Raw genomic sequence first — 27,853 nt, forward strand, 5'->3', positions numbered from 1 at the left:
CTTTGGGGTCCTTAGGGACTAGTAAAGTGCTATAAATACAGGCCATTTACCATATTAATCATTCTATTTCATGTATTTGATTATTTCAGATGTAATTCACAGTTCAGAGTAGTAATTGTAAATTACTTCGTGTAATCAAGATGAGAGACCACGGCTATAAAAGCGAAGGTGGATTTGGGAAGTCTGTCGCAGCCATGTCCTGTCCGTATACGCGAGCAACCCATTGCGGAAGGTGCAAGATTGATAAGGAGAGTCCTCAGAATTCAGCGTATATTGCAGGACAGACAGGATCCTTTAGCTCAGCGCGACAGTGTGCTCATAGAGAGATATCGACTTTCCCGTGAGGGTATTATTCACTTAACCAACTTGTTGACGAGGGGGTGCAGGACCACCACCTGTCTTTTTGTGCTCTGCCCTTTTCTTGGTTGCTGTTATAAACAAACAGATTATTTCAGGGTCTCTTTCCAAGAGACTAAAAGCAATATAAGTGATAAATATTACCATTCTGTAGGATATTCTTATATTTCACTTTTACTTGTTCCCATGTTCTAGTGGGTCCTGTTGTGGCTCTAATGTGAAAGAGGATATAATGTAATATAATATAATAAATCTACCCTACCACCTACTGGTGTTGGCCAGAGGGGCTGATGGTGCGATATGGCAGCCTGGCTTCTGTCAGTCTGCCCCAGGGCAGCTGTGGCTACAACTGTAGCTGCCTCCACCAGTGTGTGAATGTGAGAGTGAATGAATAGTGGCATTGTAAAGCGCTTTGGGTGCCTTGAAAAGCGCTATATAAATCCAATCCATCATTATTATTATTATTATTATTATTATTATTATTATTATTATTATTAAATTACTTACTAGTTTAATTTGTCAGCAACTTTCTGCCAGCCCTCTCTCCTTGCTTTTGCAGCCTTTGCAGTGTTCCCTTGCGTTTTAATTAAACTCTGAAACTGTCACGGTTCTGGGTCCGTTGGACCCAGTATTTTGAGTTCATTATGTTTTGGTACTTTTGCATCATGGATTTTCCTTTATGTTTCTCTGGTACTTGGTGTTTCAGTTATCTTGGTGTTTTTCTATATTATGATTTATGATCTGATACTGTTGTGATTATGATTATCATTTAGTAGCCTTTGGTCAGTGTCAAATCTGTCTCTGTCTAGTCTGTGTCTTAGTAAAGTGTGTTTTGTTTCCTGTTTTACTTTGAAGGTTCTTCTTCCTGTCTGATGTTAGTATGTGCAGCTTTGTTCCCCCTGTCTCGTTAGCCCTGATCTCTCCCAGCTGTGTCTCCCTCCTGTTGCCGATTTCCCCGTTACTACCCTGTGTATATAAGCCCTGTGTTTTCCCATGCTCAGTGTTGCGTCGTACCATCAGTTTATGCCTGTGTGTTCTTGGTCTCAGTGTTCCGTCCTCACTTCATGTTTGTTTTCCTGCCAGCAGTAAAGCTGAGGTTTTTTTGAGTTACATTCCATTTTCCGAGTCCTGCATTTGGATCCTCATCTCTGCCTGCCTGCACACAGAGCCCTGACAGAACGACGCGACCAGTAATGGATCCAGCGGACTCACCGTGGAAGCAGCTCCCGTTTTGACGGGACTCGGCTAGCGCTTGGAGGGCCTCCGTGCTGCCGTTCCTCGCTGGCAGCCTACCCTTCGGCCCACTCGTCTGCTTCCTCCCCGCAGACGCCCAGGTCTCGCAGAAAACGCTCCAGCCGGTCCCGGGAGGATTACTACGAGCCTGCAAGCAATCAGCTCACGCCTGCACAAGCCTTTTACAAGATGTTAGGGATTATTATCGTGCCATCTGACTCACCCAGCATTTCCACATCACAGCAGGAGCAGCCACAGCAGAGTCCTCCCTCGTCACATTCCGCCAGCGCCGCTCCCTCTTCAACAGGGAGGCAGCGAACACGCAGCCAGCACTCACAGCTCCAGCAGGAGCCTGGGATTCAGCTCAAACAACCGCCTAGGGTGAGTGACAGAGTCTCCCTTCATTCGCCTTTTTTGTCAAGGGATAGACAGACTGTTTCCCCCAAAGCTGCGAACGCCAGCTACATGAACACTACAGCTCGTGTTTCTCCGGTTCGGGAAAATAAAAGTTTTTGTTTTAAGAATGACTATTTTCCCATTGGTTCAGAAGACTGTGCGCCTAATGTTTTTTCAGATCCAGGAGTTAAGACTGTTCCGTCTGGATCTGTTTATTCTGGAGCTATGTTTATTCAGTCAGCTGCCCGTCCGCTTTCAGCTCCAGTGTCCCCTGCTCGGCAGCCGTCTGTAGCTCAGTCTCCAGTGTCCCCTGCTCGGCAGCCACCTGTAGCTCAGTCTCCAGTGTCACCTGCTCAGCAGCCACCTGTAGCTCAGTGTCCTGTGTTTCCTGCTCAGAAGCCGCCTGTAGCCCAGTCACCAACTCCACCACCACCACTTTCGCCTCAAGCTCAGTTAGCCGCCCGGCCTCAAGCTCAGTTAGCCGCCCGGCCTCAAGCTCAGTTAGCCGCCCGGCCTCAAGCTCAGTTAGCCGCCCGGCCTCAAGCTCAGTTAGCCGCCCGGCCTCAAGCTCAGTTAGCCGCCCGGCCTCAAGCTCAGTCTCCAATTCCACCACCGTCGTCATCCCAACCATTGTTTCAGTCACCCTCAGTTCAGCCTCCTGTTCAGCAGCCACTAGCCCTGCACCCTGTGTCACTTGCTACCCCGGTACAACAAGCTCAGTCAAATCAATCTAAAAGGAACTGTGTTTCATCAGTTTGTTCTAAGCAGAGCAACAAACCTCATGATAATGTAATCATTCCTAAAAAGCTGGCCAGTTCAGAGACTGTGACGCGCTCCAGGGCCTCCCCAGAGGCTGAGTTTCAGCCCTCAGCCTACTCTGGACCCCTGGAGGCTAGGAACCCAGCTGAGGACTGCACCCGGCTGTCACTGCCTGAGCAGAGTCAATGCTCTGGGCGGCTGAAGCCTGCTGGTCCTGTTCTTTCCCTGCCAGAGGCCCGTGCGCCTGCTGGTTTTGTCCTGTGTGTTCCAGGGGCCCCTGTGCCCACTGGTCCTGAGACTGTTCTCGCTGGAGGGCCCGAGGAGCCCGTCCAGCCTCCTTCCTCGTCAGCTGGGGGGCCCGAGGAGCCCGTCCAGCCACCAGCTGCTCAACCAGCAACCTCATCCACGCTTGCAGCGGCAGTTTCATCCATGCCGCCGCCTGCTGCAGCGCCTCCGTCTCCAGCTTCCACGCCGCCGCTAGCTGCAGCCTCCGTCTCTTCATCCACGCCAGCTGCAGCCTCCGTCTCTTCATCCACGCCAGCTGCAGCCTCCGTGTCTTCGTCCACGCCAGCTGCAGCAGCCTCCGTGTCTTCGTCCACGCCAGCTGCAGCAGCCTCCGTGTCTTCGTCCACGCCAGCTGCAGCAGCCTCCGTGTCTTCGTCCACGCCAGCTGCAGCAGCCTCCGTGTCTTCGTCCACGCCAGCTGCAGCAGCCTCCGTGTCTTCGTCCACGCCAGCTGCAGCCTCTGTGTCTCCACCCACGCCGTCGCCTGGCTCGGCTCCGGCTTCAGCATCACCCACGCCTGGCCCGGCTCCAGCTTCAGCATCACCCACGCCCGGTCCGGCTCCGGCTTCAGCATCACCCACGCCTGGTCCGGCTCCGCCTTCATCTTCGCCTGGTCCGGCTCCGCCTTCATCTTCGCCTGGTCCGGCTCCGCCTTCATCTTCGCCTGATCCGGCTTCAGCTTTGCCTTCAGCTTCGCCTGGTCCAGCTTCGGCTTCAGCTTCATTCGCTTCGCCGGGTCCAGCCTCCGCATCCGCTTCAGCGTCGTCTGGTCCAGGCTCCGCATCCGCTTCAGCGTCGTCTGGTCCAGCTCCCGCGTCCTCATCCTCGTCTGGTCCAGCTCCCGCGTCCTCATCCTCGTCTGGTCCAGCTCCCGCGTCCTCATCCTCGTCTGGTCCAGCTCCCGCATCACCAGCTTCGTTTGGCCCCGCCTCTGCATCAGCCTCACCTGGTTCAGCCTCCGCATTCGCTTCAGCGTCGCCTGGCCCAGCTTCGGCTTCAGCCTCTGCCTCATCTGATCCAACCTCCGCTTCGCCTGGGGCTGCAGGGGCCACGCAGCCTTCGGGTCCCCTCCTACCACCTCCACATTGTCGGTCATCTGCCAGGCCGCTTGTTGGGCATCATCACCACCGTGGCCGCCCTCCGGACTTCTGTTGCCGCCACTGCCTTCTGCGTGGCCGGCCTCCAGGCTTGCATTCCCGCCGCCGTTGCCGTCCGCACGGTCGGCCCCCAGAACTGCTTCCTCGCCGCCGTTGCCGTCCGCACGGTCGGCCCCCAGAACTGCTTCCTCGCCGCCGTTGCCGTCCGCACGGTCGGCCTCCAGAACTGTTTGCCCGCCGTCGCCGTGTGCACGGTCGGCCTCCAGAACTGTTCGCACGTCGCCACCGTTGCCGTGTGCACAGTCGGCCCCCTGGACTTTTTGTAGACTCTTGGTGAGCTCTGGTTTCGTTTTGTTTTTGATATGCTTTCCTGCATTTTTTGGACTCTGGTGCTCCTTGTTTTTTTTGTTTGGGCTCTGTCCCTCCATCCTGGACCCCCTCCGCCCGCCCTGGCCTGGTGCTTTGTTGTGCTTTTTTTGTTTGGGGCTGTCGGGAGTCAGCCCTTGGAGGGGGGGGGGTACTGTCACGGTTCTGGGTCCGTTGGACCCAGTATTTTGAGTTCATTATGTTTTGGTACTTTTGCATCATGGATTTTCCTTTGTTTCTCTGGTACTTGGTGTTTCAGTTATCTTGGTGTTTTTCTATATTATGATTTATGATCTGATACTGTTGTGATTATGATTATCATTTAGTAGCCTTTGGTCAGTGTCAAGTCTGTCTCTGTCTAGTCTGTGTCTTAGTAAAGTGTGTTTTGTTTCCTGTTTTACTTTGAAGGTTCTTGTTCCTGTCTGATGTTAGTATGTGCAGCTTTGTTCCCCCTGTCTCGTTAGCCCTGATCTCTCCCAGCTGTGTCTCCCTCCTGTTGCCGATTTCCCTGTTACTACCCTGTGTATATAAGCCCTGTGTTTTCCCATGCTCAGTGTCGCGTCGTACCATCAGTTTATGCCTGTGTGTTCTTGGTCTCAGTGTTCCGTCCTCACTTCATGTTTGTTTTCCTGCCAGCAGTAAAGCTGAGGTTTTTTTGAGTTACATTCCATTTTCCGAGTCCTGCATTTGGATCCTCATCTCTGCCTGCCCGCACACAGAGCCCTGACAGAAACTCCTGAAATCCCTCAATCAACAGTTCTTGCTCTGCTGCCGAAAAATACCGAGCACGCTCCTTTGACATTTTCGCCGACCAATCAGAGGGTTCCCGATCAATGTTTCTATTATCGATGCGTAGCCCCTGTTAAGCCACCCAGTGATCTCACATTACTTCATCCAGCTGTACTAATCGTCAACAACAGGTGTGTTCGGAGAACCAGGATAGCGAGCTCAAAGTTAGCGCGATGATTTGATCTTGGATGTAGTAAGCGAGGTACGAAGAACGGACCCCTGTTCTCTTACTGCTTATCCACTCACCCCAACTGGTGGCTGTTACTAGACTTCAAGCTCAAAAGTCCAGTGAAACCTCAGAAGTTTTCAGTGCTTTGCCATTTTTAATGAGGAAAGGGAAGCTGCATCTGGAAAGCCTCAGAAAAGTAGCAGACAAAGGAGACAGGAAAAGTTCCAGCATACTATAGTACTCCCAGAAGTGCACTCTAAGCCGGACTTCCCTTTCGGGCTTCAAATTCTTGGCAATATAGTAGAGTTGCTAAAAGCTGATCCTAGTTTAACTTCCTGTTTTCAGCAAGCAATAGACAAGGACCAAGTAGAGGAGACAGGCATTAACAGAAGTGAGTATGTCTTGCAAAATGGCATACTTTACCATCAGGTGTGTCATGTGTGGGATGTGTGCAGGCAGGAGTGCTGGTATGGAGGACCCAAAGTGCAGACATTCGGAGGCAAACGTGAATACAAACTCAGCTTCACTGCTGGATAGCAAGGCAGAACAGAAAACTAAACAAACTGAGAATACAAACTGGCTGGCAAATGGACAGAACACACAGCGTAGGATGATGGAGATCAAGACACAGACAAAAGAAAACACAGGGCTTAAATACACAGAAGGAGCGATCAAGAAATGGGAAACAGGAGGGAAACATGACTGGGACAAATCAGGGCTAACGAGACAAGGGAAGCAAAACCAGATACATTAACATGAGACACGGACTTTCAAAGTAAAACAGGAAACATAACACAGAGACGCGGGGACAAGGGGAAACAGCAGACAGGGGAGAAAGCAACTGTGGAACACAGAACAGAAACCAGAAGGCAGAACTCTGACAAAGAAAGCAAAAGACTAGAAATGATAAATTAAGGCAAAATCAAAGTACAATAATAGTGAGAACTCAAAACTCTGGGTCAACAACCCAGATCTCCTAACAAGGTGGGCGCACTTCTGAAGCTGGTGATTCCCCAAGGAGCTGGAGAAACAATGCTTAACTTCGGACACTATATTCCCTGGGCTGGCCAGAGAAAGAAGAGGTTGGTGAGCAGTACTTGCTTTCTGCAGATGCGGCAGACTTTGACCTCAGGTTCTGTTGGGCAGGGCGGTGCTGCCATGGGCCCCCGTTCGGATGGGCCTGGGCCCCCTGACCTTGGTGGATTCCAGAGAGCAGGGGTGTCTACTGGAGTCAGCAGGGGAACTGGCCCCTGCCTTTCTTCCCTCCCCATCCCCACCATAATGTAGGGCCTTGGGGTGCAGGTGTGTCACTAGGATGCATTCCCCTTCTGTCCTCTTCTGGCTGCCTGTGCCTCAATTTTATTCCACAACCTAGACATCCACATTACTCACACTCTCATAACACATACATATAGGGCTTTGGAGTTGACGTCACGCTGCAGTGCATTGTAGGATCGCGGCGCCATGTCAGAAGGCCACGAATCAAAACAAACACACTGTGTTGGAAATAGGACTGCCAGAACCATGCTTATAATAGGTGCAAAAGGGCTGTATCACGACCGATTGCACTCAGACGCCAAGAGACGGTAACTGGAAAAAATAGTGTGCATCGGTAATGTGGACCCGTTTGAAATAAGGCAGTGGAGTGGAAACCCAGACGACCCAACGCTGTTGTCCTATCCCGATATCTTCGCGTACCTTGTCTGTGGAGTCAGCGCATACACGGCGAATCAGTTTCGGAATTATAAATCCCTGGAGGCGCACATCTAATTCACAAACGGTTGGGTACAAGATTTGGCCGTTTTTAAGCCTCCACGTTGTGAGTACGTTGACCATATCACCAAGATACAGCCAGAGGTTACACATAACATTGACTTCTCCTCAGCAGCTGCCCCCAAAATTGCTCTAGATGAAAACATAAACACACCGTCCGCAAAAAAGGCAAATTCCACTTGCTACTCTGGAGGAGTTGATAAGCTACTCCATAAACAGAACATAGTTCTGCTGCATCACACATTAGGGTGTTTGTTCTAATTTTCTATGACCTCGGCGCATTGAAAATAAAACTAAAAGCCTATAAAGAGCAATATGAATTTCTTTAGAACTTACCGGAATGAAAATGTGGGGAGCACACCAACAAAAAACTGGGGATGGCAGAGAACTCGATATCAGCTCGTCTCACCGCTGCTATCCAGGCCTGCCGTCTTTGTTTGGTAACATCAGATACCTGAGCCCCCCGTTGCTTCCAGGAGGGGAAACAGTAAAAAGAGAGCCCTTTTTCCAGCTTATTCCCTTCCTGATCATGTGATCTAACATTGCAACCGACAACACAGCAAGTACACCTGTTGTCCTCTGGCAGGAAGCACCATGACCTCCCATGTTTTAAATACACTTTAGAACAGCACGCAGCAACACTACATATGAGCGGGTGGAGGGAGGTTTGGGGTCTTCACTCACCCCCATTCTCTGTTAGCCATCGGAGCAGAGGGGCTGGGATGAGGAGCTCACTGTCCGATTGGCATCTGGAGTGAAGGGCCTCCCTGCTACTGTGGAGCCAGGGGTGGTCTGCTTGTGTCCACCCCAGGGAAAAGGGTAACATCTCCTGGGTCTAGGTGCGGTTTCCCCCTCTAGGGGTGAGGGTACCTGGACCTGGGGTATAGAGTATGTTTGGGGAGTGTGATTGTGTGTACAGTGTCAATTTGTGTCAGTCTCCATGTTGGATGAGTGCCGAGTGTTTGTATATGTGAGCATGAGGGTGGGAATGCACGTTTGTGTCTGTGTGTGCCTGTTCGTCTGTGTCTATATGTCAGGTCGGGTCTAAGACTCCACCCCTCTGGGAACATCTCACGCCCTCCAAGGCATGAAGGCCTATCTCCCCTCACCACACTCCCTGCCGGTGGCTGGCGCCTGTGGTTCGGTCGGGCCACTTCCGGAGGGTGGGGGGCCCTCAGGTCTCTGGGCCTGGAGCTTGGTCTGCTCTGGTGCAGAGCCCACGGGCAAGTCACTGCAGCCCCCTCTGGCTTTTGCTCCATGGCTGCCGGGTAACCCCTCGTCTGGGCTCTCCTCAGCTCTTCTCAGAAGGGTGCCATGGTTGCCCCTCCGATGGTCCTCCTTGGGTTCTCGCAGTCTGGGGGCCTCTGGATGTCTGGGGCCTGGATCTCCTCCATGCTTGCTTCATGCCCTAGGGGTCGGGGCTGTGGCTCCCCACACCCCCTAGCAGATCACTACATGGAGAAACCTTTTGAACACAAGCGTGCTGATCCACACAGGTGTGCATACAAGTGTACATACGGGTGTTCACAGACACAAACTGCACCTTTCTTGGCTGCTACCTCAAAGCACATTGCGTGCCCTGTCGCTCTTGCGTGCTGTACAATAACATTCAGTATTCAATATTTAGTATTTACTGTTATTTACACTTACTGCGATGGTGTTGTGTTTATTATGTTGCTCTCCTTTTGCTTGTTTACTCTTTTTTTTATCTCTTAACCAGTGATCCAGGGGATTTTTTTTGTTAAGCATTTGTCTCACTGCATAAGAAATGAACACTACAAAGACGTGAAGGAGATAGTATGTGTGGATTTAACCCAAGGCCCTGCTGTCTTGGCTAATTACAGACTAACCTTCCTTTTTATCTCAAAAACTATTGGAATAGTATTTGTAAAACAGCTAACTTATGTGCAGAGAAATGGTTCATTTGAAGAGTTTCAGTCAGGTTTTGGAGCACATAGGCACATACAGAAATAGCTTTAGTGAAGGTTTTTAATGATCTTGGCCTCTAACAGTGGACTCAGTCTGACCGATCTCTCAGTCAGAACATGGTATATTACATTTAGATGGAAACTAGCGAGCTAACGTTCTGCTGACTTCTAATTCTGTTAAATTTAATAAATTCTGTTTTCATGGATGCCGGGATGTTTAACTTAATTGTTACACCTGGTAAAGCAGCAATGCTCATTATTTTATTAAAGATGAAAGAATTTAGGCAGTTTTAACTCTCAGTGATGCTGCAGTGTTCGTTTGACTTTGGGACCTGAAACGGACGGAGTTTTGGACTCAGATTACTCCGCAAGGCTTCTGACTACTGTAGTCATAATGCTCCGACAATCCATCATGTGGTGTGGCTTCGTAGCTTACCGAAGTTGTACTTAAACATTTATTGGCAGTTTTTTGAGCCATGTACCACATAAAATCGGTTCGAGGTCAGTAAGCACAACAAGAATTCATACATAAGGCACACCAGATTATAAGAAATTAAGAAAATTAAAGCATTTTAAGTATGCCTTATACTGTGGAAAATAAGGGTCTGTTTTAGGCTGTGAACAAAGATTGCTTTAAAAATAGAAGTGTTAATCACTTATTTTCATTAATCAACAAAATGCAGTGAATGAACAAAAGAGAAATCTAAATCATCAATATTTGGTGTGATCAGCCTTTGCCTTTAAAATAACATAAATCCTTCTAGGTAGTTTTTGAAGGAACTCAGCTGGTAGGTTGTTGCAAACATCTTGGAGAACTAATCACTCATCTGTGGATGTAGGCTTCCTCACATCCTTCTGTCTCTTCATGTAATCCCAGACACACTTGATGATGTGTCGAGTGTTAACGAGCTAACCGAGCTAACTGCGCTAACGCGCTGATGCCGTGCAGCCCCACGCACAGGACGATCCGTGCTAACTTGTGAACGGAGATTTGCCGCGTTAATGCAGTTAACGTTAACGTTGTTTCATTACTAATGATAAAGAAGAAAACACACAACAAAATAGCTGCATGGCCCTTAGCTATGTTCAATAAAGCAAAGACTCTATTTCTGTTTTATACACTGGCGGGGTGTGGTTTGGGGCTCTGTTGCATAAGAGGGGTGGTGCAGTGGGTTGAGCACCATAGAGGCTGGCAGGGCAGGTAGGCTGGTACTGATTGAGTAACTTAAACAGTACCAGCTGTTTAACCACACCTCGCCACAATGTATAAAAACAGAAAGAAAGTCATTGCTGTACTGAACATAGTCATAAATAACTAACAAGAAATGCAATTTCTCATTCATTTTCTGTTCTCAGTGTTATACACTGTTGTAGATTGGGAACCACTTTACATGCTTTACATCTGGCTGGTGCTCACTAATATGTTCCTGTTTCTTTGGTCCAGAGCAATGTATATTCAGCTTCAAGAGCCAACAGGAGGCCATAGAGAGAGCAACTCACACACAGTATGGCCTAGTGTCAGCAGTCTTTACAAAAAGTGTGGACAAAGCTTTATCTGTGTCTGCAGCACTGGAGACTGGCACTGTCTGGTAAGTCCCTTAAAGTCCCTGTTTATGGTCCTAACAGCAGAGGGATGTTCAAGTTAAAGTTTGTGTAAATGAACATGAACACTGGTTAACTATAATGTTAATCTTTGCTTATTTCTACTCAAACTGAAAACCAAATAATTAAATATCAGTAAATGGTTTATTTATTTGATTTATACCATGGATGGGCTGTTGCAAAGGTTTGTATCTTTACTGAACACATGAAAGAACTGACAGTCAATAAAAAGAGACCCCACTCCCCCAGACTCCCTTTAGACCATAGGTGTCAAACTCTGGCCCGCGGGCCAAATTTGGCCCGCAGCCTAATTACATTTGGCCCGCGAAGCCATACCAAATTACTATCAGAGCTGGCCTGCTGGTATTATACAGCTAATATATATATTGTTTAGTATTAAGCTTTGCTTGTTCCATATTCAATTTTTCAGCAAAACGTGTTTGAGTCCATAAGAAAAGATTCATTCTTATATCTAGAGGAATAAATATATTTCATTAAATATTAACGTTAGCCCGCGACTTTGTTCCAGTTTTGAATTTTGGCCCACTGTGTACTTGAGTTTGACACCCCTGCTTTAGAGGGTATAAGCCTCAGCTGTTTCATTATTCATACACTTTCATTATATTTATTGGATCTGTATTTTCTAACTTTTCTCATGTGTTGTCTCTGTCCGCTCAGTGGAGAATATGCTATGCTGAATACTCTGAGGTGAAAACAGTGACGATCAAAGTGAAAGAAAACGTCTGAGAAGAACTGGGAAAATCGAGTGCTCTGCACTTCCTGTTGCACGAGACCACATCACAATTCTCTAACACCCACACACTCCAAATTTTGTTTTAAACAAACTATGCTGAAAGCAGTGTAGGGGCAATATATGAGATATCAGAGCACTAAAAGGTCCACTTTTGTTTTTGTCATAGGTAAATGTATTGTGGCAGCACATAAATCTGATGATGTCTCATTTCATTTTTCAAAGAATACCCCAATAATTTATTGTGAAGCTCCATGGAAGTACAGTGAGTTCTGTATATTGTTTGAAATTAGAAACTCGTTTAGGCAGGGAATTCTAGCTTATCAAAAGAGCACAGCACGTAAATTAAGCATGGAAAAATCTCAGTTGTGTGTACAACCAAAGCTCACTTTGATCTCAATGATCCTAAGCTGATAAACTTTGGTCTGTCCTCGAAGATGCTGTCAGTGGGTTTGATTTGTTATTTGATTAGTTGTCTCTGCTCTTTTTTTTTCAGGGTTCTTTTACCAGTGATATCATCAAGTGTGACTATCTAGATACAACAATCTATTGAAAGTGAAATTCTATGTGAGAAAAATGGATCAAAGAAAACAAAGAACCAAAAAAAAAAAAAAAAAACACCTGAATGTCCATTGACTGAAGGTCCTTTTATCTACCTGGCGAGCTAATGGTAGTCGTAGTTATTGTTGTTTACATCCCCATTGATGCTAATGTTAGCTCAGCCCTCAACCACCTCCAACTTGTCATCAGCAAACAGCAGCAAGAACACCCAAAGGGCATCCATGTTGTTGCTGAGGACTTCAATAAGGCACGTTTGACATCTGTACTCCCCAAATTCCACCAACATGTTAGGTTTCCTACAAGTAGGGACAGGACACCGGATCATGTGTACAGTGTACAAGGAGGCCTACAGGAGGAAGATAGAGAGCTTATACACACACAACAACCCCCACCAGGTGTGGAGAGGCATCCAAGCCCTCTCCAGCTTCAAAGGTCAGCCTGACACTAGCAGAGGAGCTGAATACCTTCTTTGCTCGGTTTGAGACCACCCTGCCCCTGACATCCCATTGCACCCCACTTACTACCTGTTCAGTACTTGTTTGCTTGTTGTAAGCAGAGATGGGCAGTAACGCGTTACAAGTAACGCGTTACTGTAATCTGATTACTGTAATCTGATTACTGTAATCTGATTACTTTTTTCAAGTAACGAGTAAAGTAAGGGATTACTATTGCAAAAACGGTAATTAGATTACCGTTACTTTCCCGTAGGAACGCTGCGTTACTGCGTTACTAAAACCGTGATTTTTTTGCGAGAATGTCTCACGACAGTGACGTAAGCGAGTGCGATGTTGGTGACAACAGCTGTGTGCAGATCAACAATGGATCACATATCGATTGTGGGAGAGAGTATGAGCGTGCAGCGTTTAAAGCTTAGAAGTACTGACCTTACTTTGAGTTTGATTCCATAAAAAGTGACAAAAACATTAGTGTCCGCTGTGCGTGGGAAGAAAACTTCTTTTTACAGCGAAAAAACCCCTAAACTTCCAAACAAGCACCGAGTAGCTACGACGTAATGGGAAACTCACAGAGAAACTCGCGGATTCTTCCACTGACCGCGGCACACCTGCACCAGGGTAAACCTCCGCCTACCCCACTCCTGCTTTACAGGTGAAAATAGAGCAACAGGACCGCTGAGTCTTTGACTTTATTTATGTTCTGCTGTGTTTTACTTGCATCTATTTGAAAGAGTGAGTGTAAACACAAAAAAATATATTTTATGTGCTGGAATGTGCAGAAAATAGGTTTAAATGTTAAACTAATTTCTTCCAGTCAGTGAATGTTGCAGATAATTAAATTTTTTGCTTGATGCATAAAATTAAAAGATTAAAACTGATAAAACAAGTTTTAAAAAGAGACTTTTCCATTTGATTACATTTTGTATGATGGATTATGTAGAAAAAGTAGAATTGGGCTGAAAGATCTATTGCTTTATCACCTACTCAGGTTGTAAATCGTGTTTTTAAAAAGTAACTAAGTAACTAAGTAATTAATTACTTTTGAAAATAAGTAATCAGTAAAGTAACGGGATTATTTTTTGGGGGAAGTAATCAGTAGTTAGTTACTGATTACTTTTTTCAAGTAACTTGACCAACACTGGTGACTACATAGATGTGTCTGTTAACCTTGTTTGTTCTTTTCCTTACAGAAGGTTTTATGAGAGACACAAACCAATAAAACATCCACAAAGTCATTCGTTTTTATTTGGGAGACTGGGCAGAAATACCATCCATTTACAGTATTCCTGATGTATGCAAATTGACTTTTTTGTTCTGACCGAATTTAATCTAATATAAATATTTGCTGCTGAGGAGGATGCTCATTTCATTTCAGATATAATATATAGATAACCAAATGTTTCCAGTCCTACACAAGGTAATATTGACCTTGCCTTTTACATTTCAGCACTGCTCATAGCACGAATGTTATCATTGCATAAGTAGCAGCACTTGTTTTCTCATACTTTTGTACTTTTGATAGAAATTCAGAATGAACAAAATAAAATACAACTTTTGTGAGCCTCTTTTTATAAGAATGTGATTTCTTTATATCTGAAGAGGCTTTAAGGAAGTTGGCCAAATGAATGATAGTGGAGAGATATGAAGGACATTTATGACAGGTAATGAATTCATTTAATTAGTCACATCTTCCAATGATTGAATGTCCCAGCAAATTAATTCTGAGGTGAGACCATGTGATTAAGACTTATTTGAAAGTGTTTCTTCTCTAAAAAGAATATGGCAGCATGGCTTAGGTTTGCAAAATGTCATCTGATCAAGCCACAAGACTTCTGGAACAATTGTCTTCAGACAGACTAGACCAAAATAAATGTGTTTTTAGTCATAATGCACAGTGCTACATATGGTGAAGCTGAAACACAGCGCAAATACCTCACATCAGCTGTCAAATGTAGTGGCGAAAAGGTGATGATTTGTTCTTGTTTTGCAGCCACAGGACCTGGCTCCTTCCATTTATTGAGTCAAGCATGTTATATGGGACCATAAACACATAAAGCATATTAAGAATTGTACATTAACATATTTTATTGTGAAAACTGTTGTCAGAACCATACTGAATTTAACCAGATAGACTTCTCCAGTCCGAACGGCATTCCGATGTCACTGCTGTATATCCTGGTGCTGTGGATCAGTGAATGTATGTCAGGCCCATGCAGAACAGCAGTGGACACAGAGCATCTCCTCGGTAGATCCCGCATTTGTGTGTATATATATATATATATACACATATATATATATATATGTATATATATATATATACATATATATATATATATATATGTATACAGGGGCGTGCTGGGTGTTTTTTTTATATATATACATATAAAAACACCCAGCACGCCCCTGCGGGCGGTTTATCCTTCAAGCTCGGGTCCTCTACCAGAGGCCTGGGAGCTTGAGGGTCCTGCGCAGTATCTTAGCTGTTCCCAGGACTGCGCTCTTCTGGACAGAGATCTCCGATGTTATTCCCGGGATCTGCTGGAGCCACTCGCCTAGCTTGGGAGTCACCGCACCTAGTGCTCCGATTACCACGGGGACCACCGTTACCTTCACCCTCCACATCCTCTCGAGCTCTTCTCTGAGCCCTTGGTATTTCTCCAGCTTCTCGTGTTCCTTCTTCCTGATATTGCTGTCATTCGGAACCGCTACATCGATCACTACGGCCGTCTTCTTCTGTTTGTCTACCACCACTATGTCCGGTTGGTTAGCCACCACCATTTTGTCCGTCTGTATCTGGAAGTCCCACAGGATCTTAGCTCGGTCATTCTCCACCACCCTTGGGGGCATCTCCCATTTTGACCTCGGGACTTCCAGGTTATACTCGGCACAGATGTTCCTGTACACTATGCCGGCCACTTGGTTATGGCGTTCCATGTATGCCTTGCCTGCTAGCATCTTGCACCCTGCTGTTATGTGCTGGATTGTCTCTGGGGCATCTTTACACAGCCTGCACCTGGGGTCTTGCCTGGTGTGATAGACCCCAGCCTCTATGGATCTTGTGCTCAGAGCTTGTTCTTGTGCTGCCATGATTAGTGCCTCTGTGCTGTCTTTCAGTCCAGCTTTGTCCAGCCACTGGTAGGATTTCTGGATATCAGCCACCTCCTCTATCTGCCGGTGGTACATACCGTGCAGGGGCCTGTCCTTCCATGATGGTTCCTCGTCTCCCTCCTCTTTCTTGGGTTTCTGCTGCCTGAGGTATTCACTGAGCACTCGGTCAGTTGGGGCCATCTTCCCAATGTATTCTTGGATGTTTGTTGTCTCATCCTGGACTGTGGTGCTGACACTCACCAGTCCCCGGCCCCCTTCCTTCCGCTTAGCGTACAGCCTCAGGGTGCTGGACTTGGGGTGAAACCCTCCATGCATGGTAAGGAGCTTTCTTGTCTTTATGTCAGTGGCTTCTATCTCCTCCTTTGGCCAGCCTATTACCCCAGCAGGGTACCTGATCACGGGCAGGGCGTACGTGTTGATGGCCCGGATCTTGTTCTTACCATTCAGCTGACTCCTCAGGACTTGCCTGACCCTCTGCAGGTACTTGGTGGTTGCAGCCTTTCTAGCGGCCTCTTCATGGTTCCCATTTGCCTGCGGGATCCCCAGGTACTTGTAACTGTCCTCTATGTCTGCAATGTTGCCTTCTGGTAGTTCAATCCCCTCAGTTCTGACTACCTTCCCTCTCTTTGTTACCATCCGACTACACTTCTCCAGTCCGAACGACATTCCAATGTCATTGCTGTATAGCCTGGTAGTGTGGATCAGTGAATCGATGTCTCGTTCACTCTTGGCATACAGCTTGATGTCATCCATGTACAGGAGGTGGCTGACAACTGCTCCGTTCTGTAGTCGGTATCCGTAGCCAGTCTTGTTAATGATCTCACTGAGGGGGTTCAGGCCTATGCAGAACAGCAGTGGGGACAGAGCATCTCCTTGGTAGATCCCGCACTTGATGGTGACTTGTGCTATGGGCTTGGAGTTGGCCTCTAGTGTTGTACGCCACATCCCCATTGAGTTCCTGATGAAGGCTCTTAGGGTCCCATTGATCTTGTACAATTCTAGGCATTCCAGTATCCAGCTGTGGGGCATTGAGTCATAGGCCTTCTTGTAATCAATCCAGGCAGTGCACAGGTTGGTCAGTCTGGTCTTGCAGTCTCGGCTGACTGTTCTGTCTACCAGTAGCTGGTGTTTTGCGCCTCTGGTATTCTTGCCAATTCCTTTCTGTGTCCCGCTCATGTATTGACCCATGTGCCTGTTCATCTTAGCCGATATGATGCCTGACAGGAGCTTCCATGTAGTACTGAGGCAGGTTATTGGTCGGTAGTTGGAGGGGACCGGTCCCTTCTTGGGGTCCTTGGGGATCAGGACCGTCCGACCTTCGGTTAGCCATTCCGGGTGTCTCTCGTTAACTAGCAGCTGGTTCATTTGTGCTGCCAGACGCTCGTGGAGTGCAGTCAGCTTCTTTAGCCAGTAGGCGTGAACCATGTCGGGCCCTGGTGCTGTCCAACTCTTCATACTGGAGACCCTTTCTTGGATATCTGCCACTGTGATGGTTACTGGACCCTGTTCAGGGAGGTCGCTGTGGTCTGCCCTCAGATCCACTAGCCACTGAGCATTGCCGTTATGGGTTGCGTCCTTCTCCCATATGCTCTTCCAGTATTGCTCCGTCTCCAGCCTTGGTGGTGCTGTTCTCTTATTGTTCCCTTGCCACTGAGAGTACACCTTTGCTGGTTCTGTGGAGAACAGCTGGTTTATTCTCCTGCCTTCTATCTCTCTGGTGTACCTCCTCAAGCGGCTGGCCAAGGCTGTGAGTCTTTGCTTGGCAGTTTCCAAGGCCTCAGATATGGACAGCTTGCTGTATTTCTTATGCACCTTCTTTGTCGCACCTTTCTGCAACTCCGTTAGTTGGCTAACCTCCCTCCGTGCTACTTTGATCTTGTTGGGTATCGAAGAATCCATAGGTCCCTCATCCTATTCATGTAGCCCCTTCCGCCAGGGTTACTTGCGTAGTAGCATTCCAACAATGCCCTGTTTTCGTCTCTTGCCCACCGATGCCTTCTTGTTCCAGTAGCCCACTTTTCGTCAGGGTGCCCTGGTTCCTCAACACCTGACGCGGACCTTGTTGATCCGGGCGACGTCCGAGCCGGCATGCCTTCATATTTATCTGTCTCGCTCATGTCTGCGGTAGGCTCGCTCAGCATAGGGGGTCTAGCCTTAGGACCCTTACTGGATACAGACGCCCCAGGCAGGAATCGAACTTGCGATCCTGGGTTCCAAAGGCGTGTAGTCTAACCACTACGCTATCCAGCTGCTATGTATATATATATATATGTATGTATATATATATGTGTGTGTGTGTGTGTGTGTGTATATATATATATGTGTATATATATATATATATACACATATATATATATAGAGCAGCTGGATAGCGTAGTGGTTAGACTACACGCCTTTGGAACAGAGGATCGCAAGTTCGATTCCTGCCTGGGGCGTCTGTATCCAGTAAGGGTCCTAAGGCTAGACCCCCTATGCTAAGCAAGCCTACCGCAGACATGAGCGAGACAGATAAATATGAAGGCATGCCGGCTCGGACGTCGCCCGGATCAACAAGGTCCGCGTCAGGTGTTGAGGAACCAGGGCACCCTGACGAAAAGTGGGCTACTGGAACAAGAAGGCATCGGTGGGCAAGAGACGAAAACAGGGCATTGTTGGAATGCTACTACGCAAGTAACCCTGGCGGAAGGGGCTACATGAATAGGATGAGGGACCTATGGATTCTTCGATACCCAACATCCACAATGACGGCGAAACAACTAGTAGCTCAGTGTTCCAACATTCGAAAGAAGGGACTGCTCTCACAGCTAGAGATTGACGAGGTACAACACAAATGCTACGGCAAGAAGGAGTCAGGACGCCAGGTCAGGGGGGAGATATCATCACCCGAGATTGGGTACATAGCCCCAAGTGCGATAGGAGAAGGATCGTTGAGTGCGAGAGGAACTGACCTGAAAAATAGGATCATGGCCAAGCTTGAAATATACATATATATATATATATATATATATATGTGTGTGTGTGTGTGGAGAGAGAGAGAGAGAGAGAGAGTATGCAAATGGCTAACAAGCAGCCATTATGATTTGTCATACAATGACAATAGGAGGCAAATCAACAATCAGTGTCTGTCTACTGCTTACTAAGATAGACCAGTGGCTAACAAACGTAAGCAGAAATGTTATCTTGTTCAGGATACATGTTATACATAGTACCTGTCATTATCCAATGACACATCTGCTTACCTGTATCTTTTGCTAGTTTCTCCTCCTCCTTTTTTCTCTTTTTTTTTTGTACACTGAGCACCTGATGGCTTTAACCTTTTCTTGTCAATCTTCCGCTGGTGTTCATTTTGCACTCCAGTATCAACACCCATCCCCAAACCCGAAAATCACCACAACATAACCTAACAGACCTACACCTTAGTGCAGAGATTCGATTAGTATAGGGGGTTTTTTTCTGGGATTTCGTACAGCCCAGGAAGAAATAATTAATACATAATAGGCTTGAACTGACAACATTATGAATGAAATGTGCTCTATTTGGAAGCACCCTGCCCCCTCCCCTTTCGAGAGGTTGTGTGATAGACCTCAGCAGCACAGCATCGGCAGCAAGCAGGCGCACTGAGGGCTCACTTTTCGCATATGTGTGACAGAATTTAGAAAACACATCGGTGCAAATTATAAATCTATATCATAATGTATTCTGTTTTTGTGGTTGTTGCTTTCTTTTATTTACTTTTATTTTGCGAGCTGGTTATTAAATGCCAGAGAATCCCTCGCCCCTCCTCCCTGTGCGGCAAGCAGCAGGCGCACCTCGCCGTGTCGCCCATATCAAAAACACCACTGTGTGAGGCCATCAGTCCACGAGACCAAGCTTAGGTTAAAACTGGATCATGCAACAAAACAACGATCGCAAAAAAACACTTATCAAATCTGCACAATCCCTGAAAAAGAAAATGCCAATTTCAGACCTCAACAGGTGCTCTGGGGAACCATCCTAACCGTTGTTTTTGCGCATGCGCACAACACGAAATTAAGTGGCGAACCATCCTACCTTTGTGAATATGAGCTAGAATCATACTTGAACCGCTAAAAGTCAGTGCCAAACCATGCTATCTTTGTGAATGTTACCTACAAGCATACTTGTAGGTAACATAAAATGAAGTGGCAAACCGTCCAGGCTTTATAATTATGAGCTACAAGCATACTCTGATGGGCAAAAGCGTTTCTACAAGCCTTTACAACCCTTCTGGACCTTATTTTGAAAAACACACCAGGCATCCATATTATTTTGAAAATTAATACCGGAAATCTCTGTGTTAAACAACCCGACTGCTCAAAATTCGTCCGGAGTGGAAAGTTTTTTCGTGGAATCAGGAAGTCCAGTAAAAGATTGTTGTGAGGTAATCCGCGGCTGGTATATACAGCAACGCTGCAAAACCCTCTCTGCCTCTCACTGGTCCTTTCAGGCATGCGGTAAGTTGGATATTAATGCGGTGCTAAGACGTGCTGTGTCTCGTGGTAAGCAGGAACCACTAACTCAGTTGTCGTGATTTGTTTTTTTAACTCTTTTTTTGACAGAGTTACTGTTAAAAAAAAAAAGTAACAAAGCTGTTTTTCAAAGTCTGCCCCATTTTCTGTGACATGTCCCACAAATGAAAGCACCTTGTGTTCCAGCAGTCATTGTTGTTGTTGTTGTTATTATCGATATTATTCAGAAGTTGGCTAGGGGTATAAAAATTGCTGCGCAGCTACACACAGCAGAGACATGCACAGACATTTGGACTGTCAGCGGCTACAGTCACAGTCGTTATACCTCATGTTGGCACTCCAGACTAACGCTAGAAAATGCAGCATGGAACACATGCAGGGGCCTGTCCTTCCAGCTTTCTGTTGCCTGAGGTATTTACTAAGCACAGTTATAGGCCATCTTCCAGATGCGCACCTGGATGTTTGGTATTTCATGCTAGATACTGGTTATGACTCCCACTAGTGCTCAGTCTCCTCCTTTCCGTTTACTGTACAGTCTCAAGGTGCTGGACTTGGGGTGAAACTCTGTAAGGAGCTTCCTTGTCTGTGCTTCCTATGGCCAACAGGGTATCTGACTAACAGTAGGGTGTAGGCGTAGATTGCCCAGATCTTGTCCTTCCCAATCATCCGACTTCTCGGGACATTGCCTGACCCTCTGCAGGTATTTGGTGTTTGTCGCTTTCCTAGTAGTCTCTTCATGGTTCCCATTTACCTGTGCGATTCCCAGGTGCTTGTAGCTGTCCTGTGTTACTGCAGTGTTGTCTTCTGGTTGTGCGATTCCTCAGTTTTGACTATTAACAACTGCTGTAGTTGGTAGAGCAGGGCGATATGACCAAAATATTTATCAGGATATAGGGCTGTTCGATATAACGATATATATCTGTCTGTACTGATGACAGGACATCTCCTTGGTAAATCCCGCACTTGGCAGCTTGTGCTGTTGGCTTGAAGTTGGCCTCTAGTGTTGTTCGCGACATCACCATCCTTTTAGTGCTCTGCTCGTGTAGTGAGCCATATGTCTGTTTATCTTAGGCACTATGATGCCTGATAGGACATTACATGTGGTCCTGAGGCAGGTTATTGGCTGTTAGTTAGATGAAACCGGTTCCTTCTGGGGATCCTTGGGGATCAGAATTGGAACACAGACACAGCAGCTTGGCATCCTCTCTACCTCTGTGCCCCCATCAAACACATGTGGTTATTGATGATGTGAGTCCTGGTAGGAGTAGTAGGATAATCCTACAGCACCATACTTCTTGCTCATATTTAGCCATATCATGTCAAATGTATAGGGCAACGCTACAATGTGCAAATGGATGACAGCGTGTTGACTGAAGGCAGAGAGAACCGCAGGCAACAACAATAATGATGGATTGCATTTATATAGCGCTTTTCATGGCACCCAAAGCGCTTTACAATGCCACTATTCATTCACTCTCACACACTGGTGGAGGCAGCTACGGTTGTAGCCACAGCTGCCCCGACAGAAGCGAGGCTGCCATATCGCGCCATCGGCCCCTCTGGCCATCACCTGTAGGCAGAAGGGTAAAGTGTCTTGCCCAAGGACACAACGACCAGGACAGAGAGCCCGGGGATCGAACCGGTTACAGATGCGATTCCCAACCCCCTGAGCCCCGGTCGCTCCAACAGAAGATAACTGTAGTATAAGCCTGGCAGAGCATCTCAAGGGAGTTTATACTTTAGATAGTTATGAGGACTAAGGACTTTCATCCAAGTATTAAAAACAATCCATATTTAATGATTTTATGTATTCTGTTAAATGGGCCAATAAGATTTTTGTTAAATTGTGGCCTGCGCTTCACAATTTCTCCAAATACTAAACATTTCATGCAATGCCTTTGTTCAATACTTTGAATTCAACCTGAAAGTCTGTTCTTTGATTTTGATCTTTTAGCACACTTAGTTGTTGTTTTGTATTATTCGGGCTGCACAGCTAATTGTGCCTAATCAACTGGTAGAATGACCTTTTTTAATGAATTCAAAGAGTATGTGTTTGTTCTACATCACAGCAACCTTGTCTGTGTGCAGGCTGACAGGTATATTTAGGCCTCCTCTTTCCTTTAACAGTGGTTAACCTAACTAGTAGCTCCAAGAAGAATGTCCTACTGGTCTGTTGGTCTTCACCGGGACTCTGGAGACATTCCCAGCAACATGGAGCAAAAAAGCAGTAAGTAACCTTCCCAGCATCTTATGTGTGTCTCTCTTATGTACATGGCTGGTTTGCTTGGTTTTCTTGATGCAGTCGTGGCCTCATGAGGCAGGTTGAGAAAGGACGTTACTGCAAACTGAAATGTAGCTATGTGTGAAGTGGCAGCAGCACTTCTTTCTTTTAGAAAAAGAAGAACTGAAACTATGATGGTTTCAAAAGTGTTATTTTTTGCCATTTGTATGTGAAGTAAACTGTGCACCCTGACATCTCGCTTAACACATGTAAGCATCTTCTAGATTTTCTTCCTGCCAAATACAGCATGTTTCACTCTGCAGTGTGTGGCAAATGATAATAGATGACGTGGGATTAGGTAGGAGAACAGTGGAACATTGTAAACTGGTTTGTAGTCAATTTGATTACTCTTTTTTTCCCCACTGTAACGAGGAACCTAATGTGTTTGTATCTTTTGACTTCCTGACTATAATACGACAGACATTCAAATTAATTTAGCGTTAAAAAAAAAGAAGAAGAAGAAGAAAAAAAAAGACATTTTGCTTAAACTTTATAAACTTGCATAATAATATATAGTCAAAGGAGCTTGCAAAGAAAAGCGTCTGGACTTCTTTAAGTTGCTTGAAGACTCTCCACTATTTGACCTTAGAACTGAAGCAGCTTCTCGGATGAGAGGTGAAACGTCTTCAAGCAACTTAAAGAAGTCCAGACGCTTTTCTTTGCAAGCTCCTTTGACTACGATGACCTGGATGACTGAGAACCTTCACAGACATAATAATATATAAGTTAGGAACCCATCAATCTGGGCAGGTTTTCCTTATCACAAAGGAATCTCACCCAATAATGTAACACAGTCCTGCACATTACAGTTACAAAGCTTCTTCAGCTACATGTGTGCCGGGCACACAGAAAAGAAATGATTAAACAAACTTTATTAATCCCTGAGGAAGTTCATTGATCACAGTAGTGCGCTACTCCTACTCACAAAAAATAAAACATTCATCAGCCAGAGCCTGATCTTCAACAGGTAACACAAGCAGTGAGGAGCAGCCAGGGTTAAAGCCTATTTCTACTTGTTCATGGTTCTGAAGTAGAATCACTGTGGCGGTCGCTTTAAAGTATCTTTGGGCTGATATGCATGCTTGCTTTGTGTTTTACAGGTTCTCTGTTCATATGAGTGTAAAAAAACAAACAAAAAAACTGAAGGAAAGATTGCATATCTGTCCTTACTAGGATAGAGATTTGTGTTGATGTGTGCAACTGTAACAAAAGGTTTGTTTTATAGGCTGGTAAATATGTGACAATGCGTTTTAGTTGATTTTTCAGAGTAACGAGAGAGTGGTGTAACAAATTACTTTCGCCAGCAAGTAATTGAGTAATAGACTGCATGAAGAAAAGTCAGAAAACATGTGTAATAATTTACTTTTGTGGAGTAACACTGCTGTTCAGGTGGCTAATTTCCAGAATTTTGGCAATGGCTCTAAATTGTTCTGTCTTATATGGTAGCATTTTTAGGAAAGTACATCACACCTTCATTACAGCCCAGTTTCCCAGTTGCACTAAAAATCCCCCACCCAATAACACTCCCTGGTTGATGCCCCCGCCCACTGGTGCATTGGTGGTTCTGTGTCTGGGTGCCCGGGTGTGTATTGGCTCCCTCCCAGCAGCTGTTTGCTGGGGCCTGGGTGACCCCTCCTGGGCCTCTCAGCTCTTCTCTTGGTGGGTGGTGCGATTGCCTCTGCAGTCATCCTCTTTGGGCTCTTGTGCTCTGGGAACTTGTCTTGATTATGGAAGCTATCGTCCAAAACAGCTTTTTGACTATAAATTTTTCCCCTCAGCTGTAGATGCAGATGGTTTATTGTCATCAACCCACGGAGCAAGCGGGTGGTATAGATGTCTGAGTTTGTGAATGTGATTACCAGAGTACAAGGAAACAGTAAATTGACACCATAGGTGAATCTAATTAAAAAGATCTTGGATGAGCTCGAATCTAAGTGACCTCAACCTCATGGTCAGAGGTCAAGTTTTCTGAAAATCTTGTGAATTGAATAATTTGATAACACAGCGACATGGGACTTTGAAATCTAATAGGGGGCAGCTCTGATGGTTGCCATTTTTCTTCTTCTTTTTTACAGCTTAGAAACTGTAATCATAACTTGTAGTTGCTGTTCGGTGGGCACTTTAACATGGTGATCTGACTTGTTTTTGGATCCAGCCTCAGGCGACTATACCTTGAACTGTGGATTTTGGCACATCTATGCGAGCTTAATTTTTTTGGCCCAAATGTCGTCAAGTAGAGAACTGTGAAATGCTACGGGCTCATTAAAGTTATAAATAAAATTCTCTTTTTCACTTTTAAGTTTTGTTTTCATTTCCAGTTTTTGGCTACATTAAGACAAGCAGAACAATATTGTCATCCCTTATGTACCAGGTTTGTTAGGCTACGTTCACACTGCAGGCGAAAGCGCATCAAATCCGATTTTTTTTGACCCTATGCGACCCATATCCGATCATGCTATGACAGTGTGAACGGCGCAAATCCGATATTTTCAAATCCGATCTGGGTCACTTTCGTATGTGGTACTGAATCCGATACATATCCGATGTATTAGAAAGCGACTGCTGTTTGAACGGTCAAGTCGCATTAAATCCGCCTTTTACGTCACCGACACAAGACTGAAGCCAATTATCAGCGCCAGAGAAGCGCCCGAGAAGACATCGCGAACGCTTCCTGGCCATCCAGTGTAGATGTAAGTGAAACTGTTGGGAAGACAACGTAAACATTTTATTTGTACTGTATAATCTGCAGATTCTGACAGAAATCTGCAGCTATCCTTTGAAGCACCGCTCCTCTCTTAAACAGCAATAAGGATCATTATTAGGTTATTTACATTATTATGTAAATAACAAAATAACTTAAAGCAAAAATTGGGAAACGTGAAGTCCGAAGTCTTTATATTAAGGGCCATCAGTCAAACAATACTGTTGCTCTGGGTCTAAACAGAGCGCGTTGTGTGTGACATCTTCTTTTGCGCATGCGGGCCGCTTTGAGCGTTCACACTAGAGCGCGTTTGCTGTCGCATTTTATTTGTAGTGTGAACGAGCAGACAAAAAAATCGATTTGATCAAAAAATCGGAATTGAGTATTAAGACCTGCAGTGTGAACGTAGCCTTAGAGAAACTCATGAGTCTTTTCCAAGCACAACATCCCAGTGTACTTCAGACTCAGCCACACACTGAGATAGAAATTGGTTCATCCGAAAGAAAAACACTCCCAAAAACAAACGTAACAACAAGTGTATGCTGTACAGTGCAGCGAGGAATGCTCAGACCAAACAGCCACTTCATAAACACATGGCACAGCACACAACGCCTAATGCCCACTCATATCTTGGGTCATTTGATCAGTAAGTCAGATGATAGGCTGGGGCAAGGTCTCACAATGGGTTCACCTGAAACCTTGGGTGATTGTGACCCACACCCGTTTTCACACTTTGGCTCGTGTGATTAGGCAGAGGATCAATTGGGGGTCCAGGACCCTCTTAGGATCACTCCTAAAAAGCCTTAAATTTGGGAGTTTCCACCATTTGGTCTTAGAACTGAAGAAGCTTCTGGGATGAGAAATGAAACGCCTTCAAGAAACTTAAAGAAGTCCAGAAACTTTTCTTTCCAAGCTCCTTAGGCTAATTCACTGTACAAATTTGTCAATCTTTGTTTACACTTGTAGATCATATAATATGCATTTGTAATGGTTTTGAGGGGTATTTCTCTATGGATGCATCAGAGACCAACTCGCGGTTTGTATCTTGGCCAATGATACTTGGCATGCAAATGTGCAAGTGGAAAAAAGTAGTATTAAATATTTTTTTAAAATACACATTGAAGGACACATCCTGGTCAAAACCAATTCAAAGATTCCTGACAGTGTTCGTGGAGGCCAAGTTTATGCCACCCAGAGTAAGTATCTGGTTGGATACCATAATTGTACGTTTTTTAGGCCGAGTACAATAATCTGTTTTTTCTGAATTTAGAAGCAGAACATTGTCTTATAAGGTGTGAAAAGCATGTGGGTCATTATTAGCAGAAGTTTCAGGTGAAACCATTGCCTCAGCCTGTCATGTGACCCATTGAGATCAACTGACGCAAGATGTGAGTGGATGTTAAGGTGCCTGGAAATACCTCGAACTGTCCACCATTTGGTCTTAAAACAGAAGAAGCTTTTCAATGTCTTCAAGAAACTTAAAGAACAAGAAGCCTGGTTGCTTTTCTTCCCAAGCTCCTTGGGTTACCACGACCTGGATGAGAACCTGCACAGGCATTTGAGTTCCCTGTGCAACTCCAGAATTAACAGCATGCATTTCTTTTTTCTTTAAATAATAAAAATCTGAGTGGAATCTTGAATGTTGACATTGATACGAGAATATTAGTGTTTGGGTTTTTTCCCCATTTTTAAATAGTAATGTTTTTTTAATGATGTATAGAAGTACAGTAAAAAGTGCTTCTTAACATCTGCCATCAGAGACAATCTTTGTTGTGCTTTAGATTAGATTAGATAGAACTTTATTAATCCCTCGGGTGGGTTCCTCTGGGAAATTCGATTTCCAAAAAAGCACAGCACCGACAGAAGTTACAGAGTTACAGAATATTATTTTTTATATATATATATATATATATATATATATATATATATATATATATATATATATATATATATATATATATATATATATATATATAAAAAAAAAAAAAAACACCCAGCACGCCCCTGCGGGCGGTTTATCCTTCAAGCTCGGGTCCTCTACCAGAGGCCTGGGAGCTTGAGGGTCCTGCGCAGTATCTTAGCTGTTCCCAGGACTGCGCTCTTCTGGACAGAGATCTCCGATGTTGTTCCTGGGATCTGCTGGAGCCACTCGCCTAGCTTGGGAGTCACCGCACCTAGTGCTCCGATTACCACGGGGACCACCGTTACCTTCACCCTCCACATCCTCTCGAGCTCTTCTCTGAGCCCTTGGTATTTCTCCAGCTTCTCGTGTTCCTTCTTCCTGATATTGCTGTCATTCGGAACCGCTACATCGATCACTACGGCCGTCTTCTTCTGTTTGTCTACCACCACTATGTCCGGTTGGTTAGCCACCACCATTTTGTCCGTCTGTATCTGGAAGTCCCACAGGATCTTAGCTCGGTCATTCTCCACCACCCTTGGGGGCATCTCCCATTTTGACCTCGGGACTTCCAGGTTATACTCGGCACAGATGTTCCTGTACACTATGCCGGCCACTTGGTTATGGCGTTCCATGTATGCCTTGCCTGCTAGCATCTTGCACCCTGCTGTTATGTGCTGGATTGTCTCTGGGGCATCTTTACACAGCCTGCACCTGGGGTCTTGCCTGGTGTGATAGACCCCAGCCTCTATGGATCTTGTGCTCAGAGCTTGTTCTTGTGCTGCCATGATTAGTGCCTCTGTGCTGTCTTTCAGTCCAGCTTTGTCCAGCCACTGGTAGGATTTCTGGATATCA

At 45.7% G+C, this 27,853-nt stretch overlaps 1 protein-coding gene across 1 annotated transcript in view; it reads left to right on the forward strand.

Moving 5' to 3' along the window:
• The first annotated feature begins 19,955 nt into the window (after positions 1-19,955).
• Positions 19,956-27,853, forward strand: part of lrrk1 (leucine-rich repeat kinase 1) — an 85,208-nt gene continuing 77,310 nt past the window's right edge. The window contains exons 1-2 of the mRNA XM_085350679.1: positions 19,956-20,101; positions 22,244-22,343. Of these exons, the coding sequence (XP_085206805.1) occupies positions 22,274-22,343 (70 nt within the window). The 5' untranslated portion in view covers positions 19,956-20,101; positions 22,244-22,273. The remainder of the gene's footprint in view (positions 20,102-22,243; positions 22,344-27,853) is intronic.

The sequence above is a fragment of the Diplotaxodon limnothrissa genome, linkage group LG1 (genome assembly GCF_057381915.1).
Source record: "Diplotaxodon limnothrissa isolate DT_005_m linkage group LG1, D_limnothrissa_male_GT1.1, whole genome shotgun sequence".
Lineage (NCBI taxonomy): Eukaryota > Metazoa > Chordata > Actinopteri > Cichliformes > Cichlidae > Diplotaxodon > Diplotaxodon limnothrissa.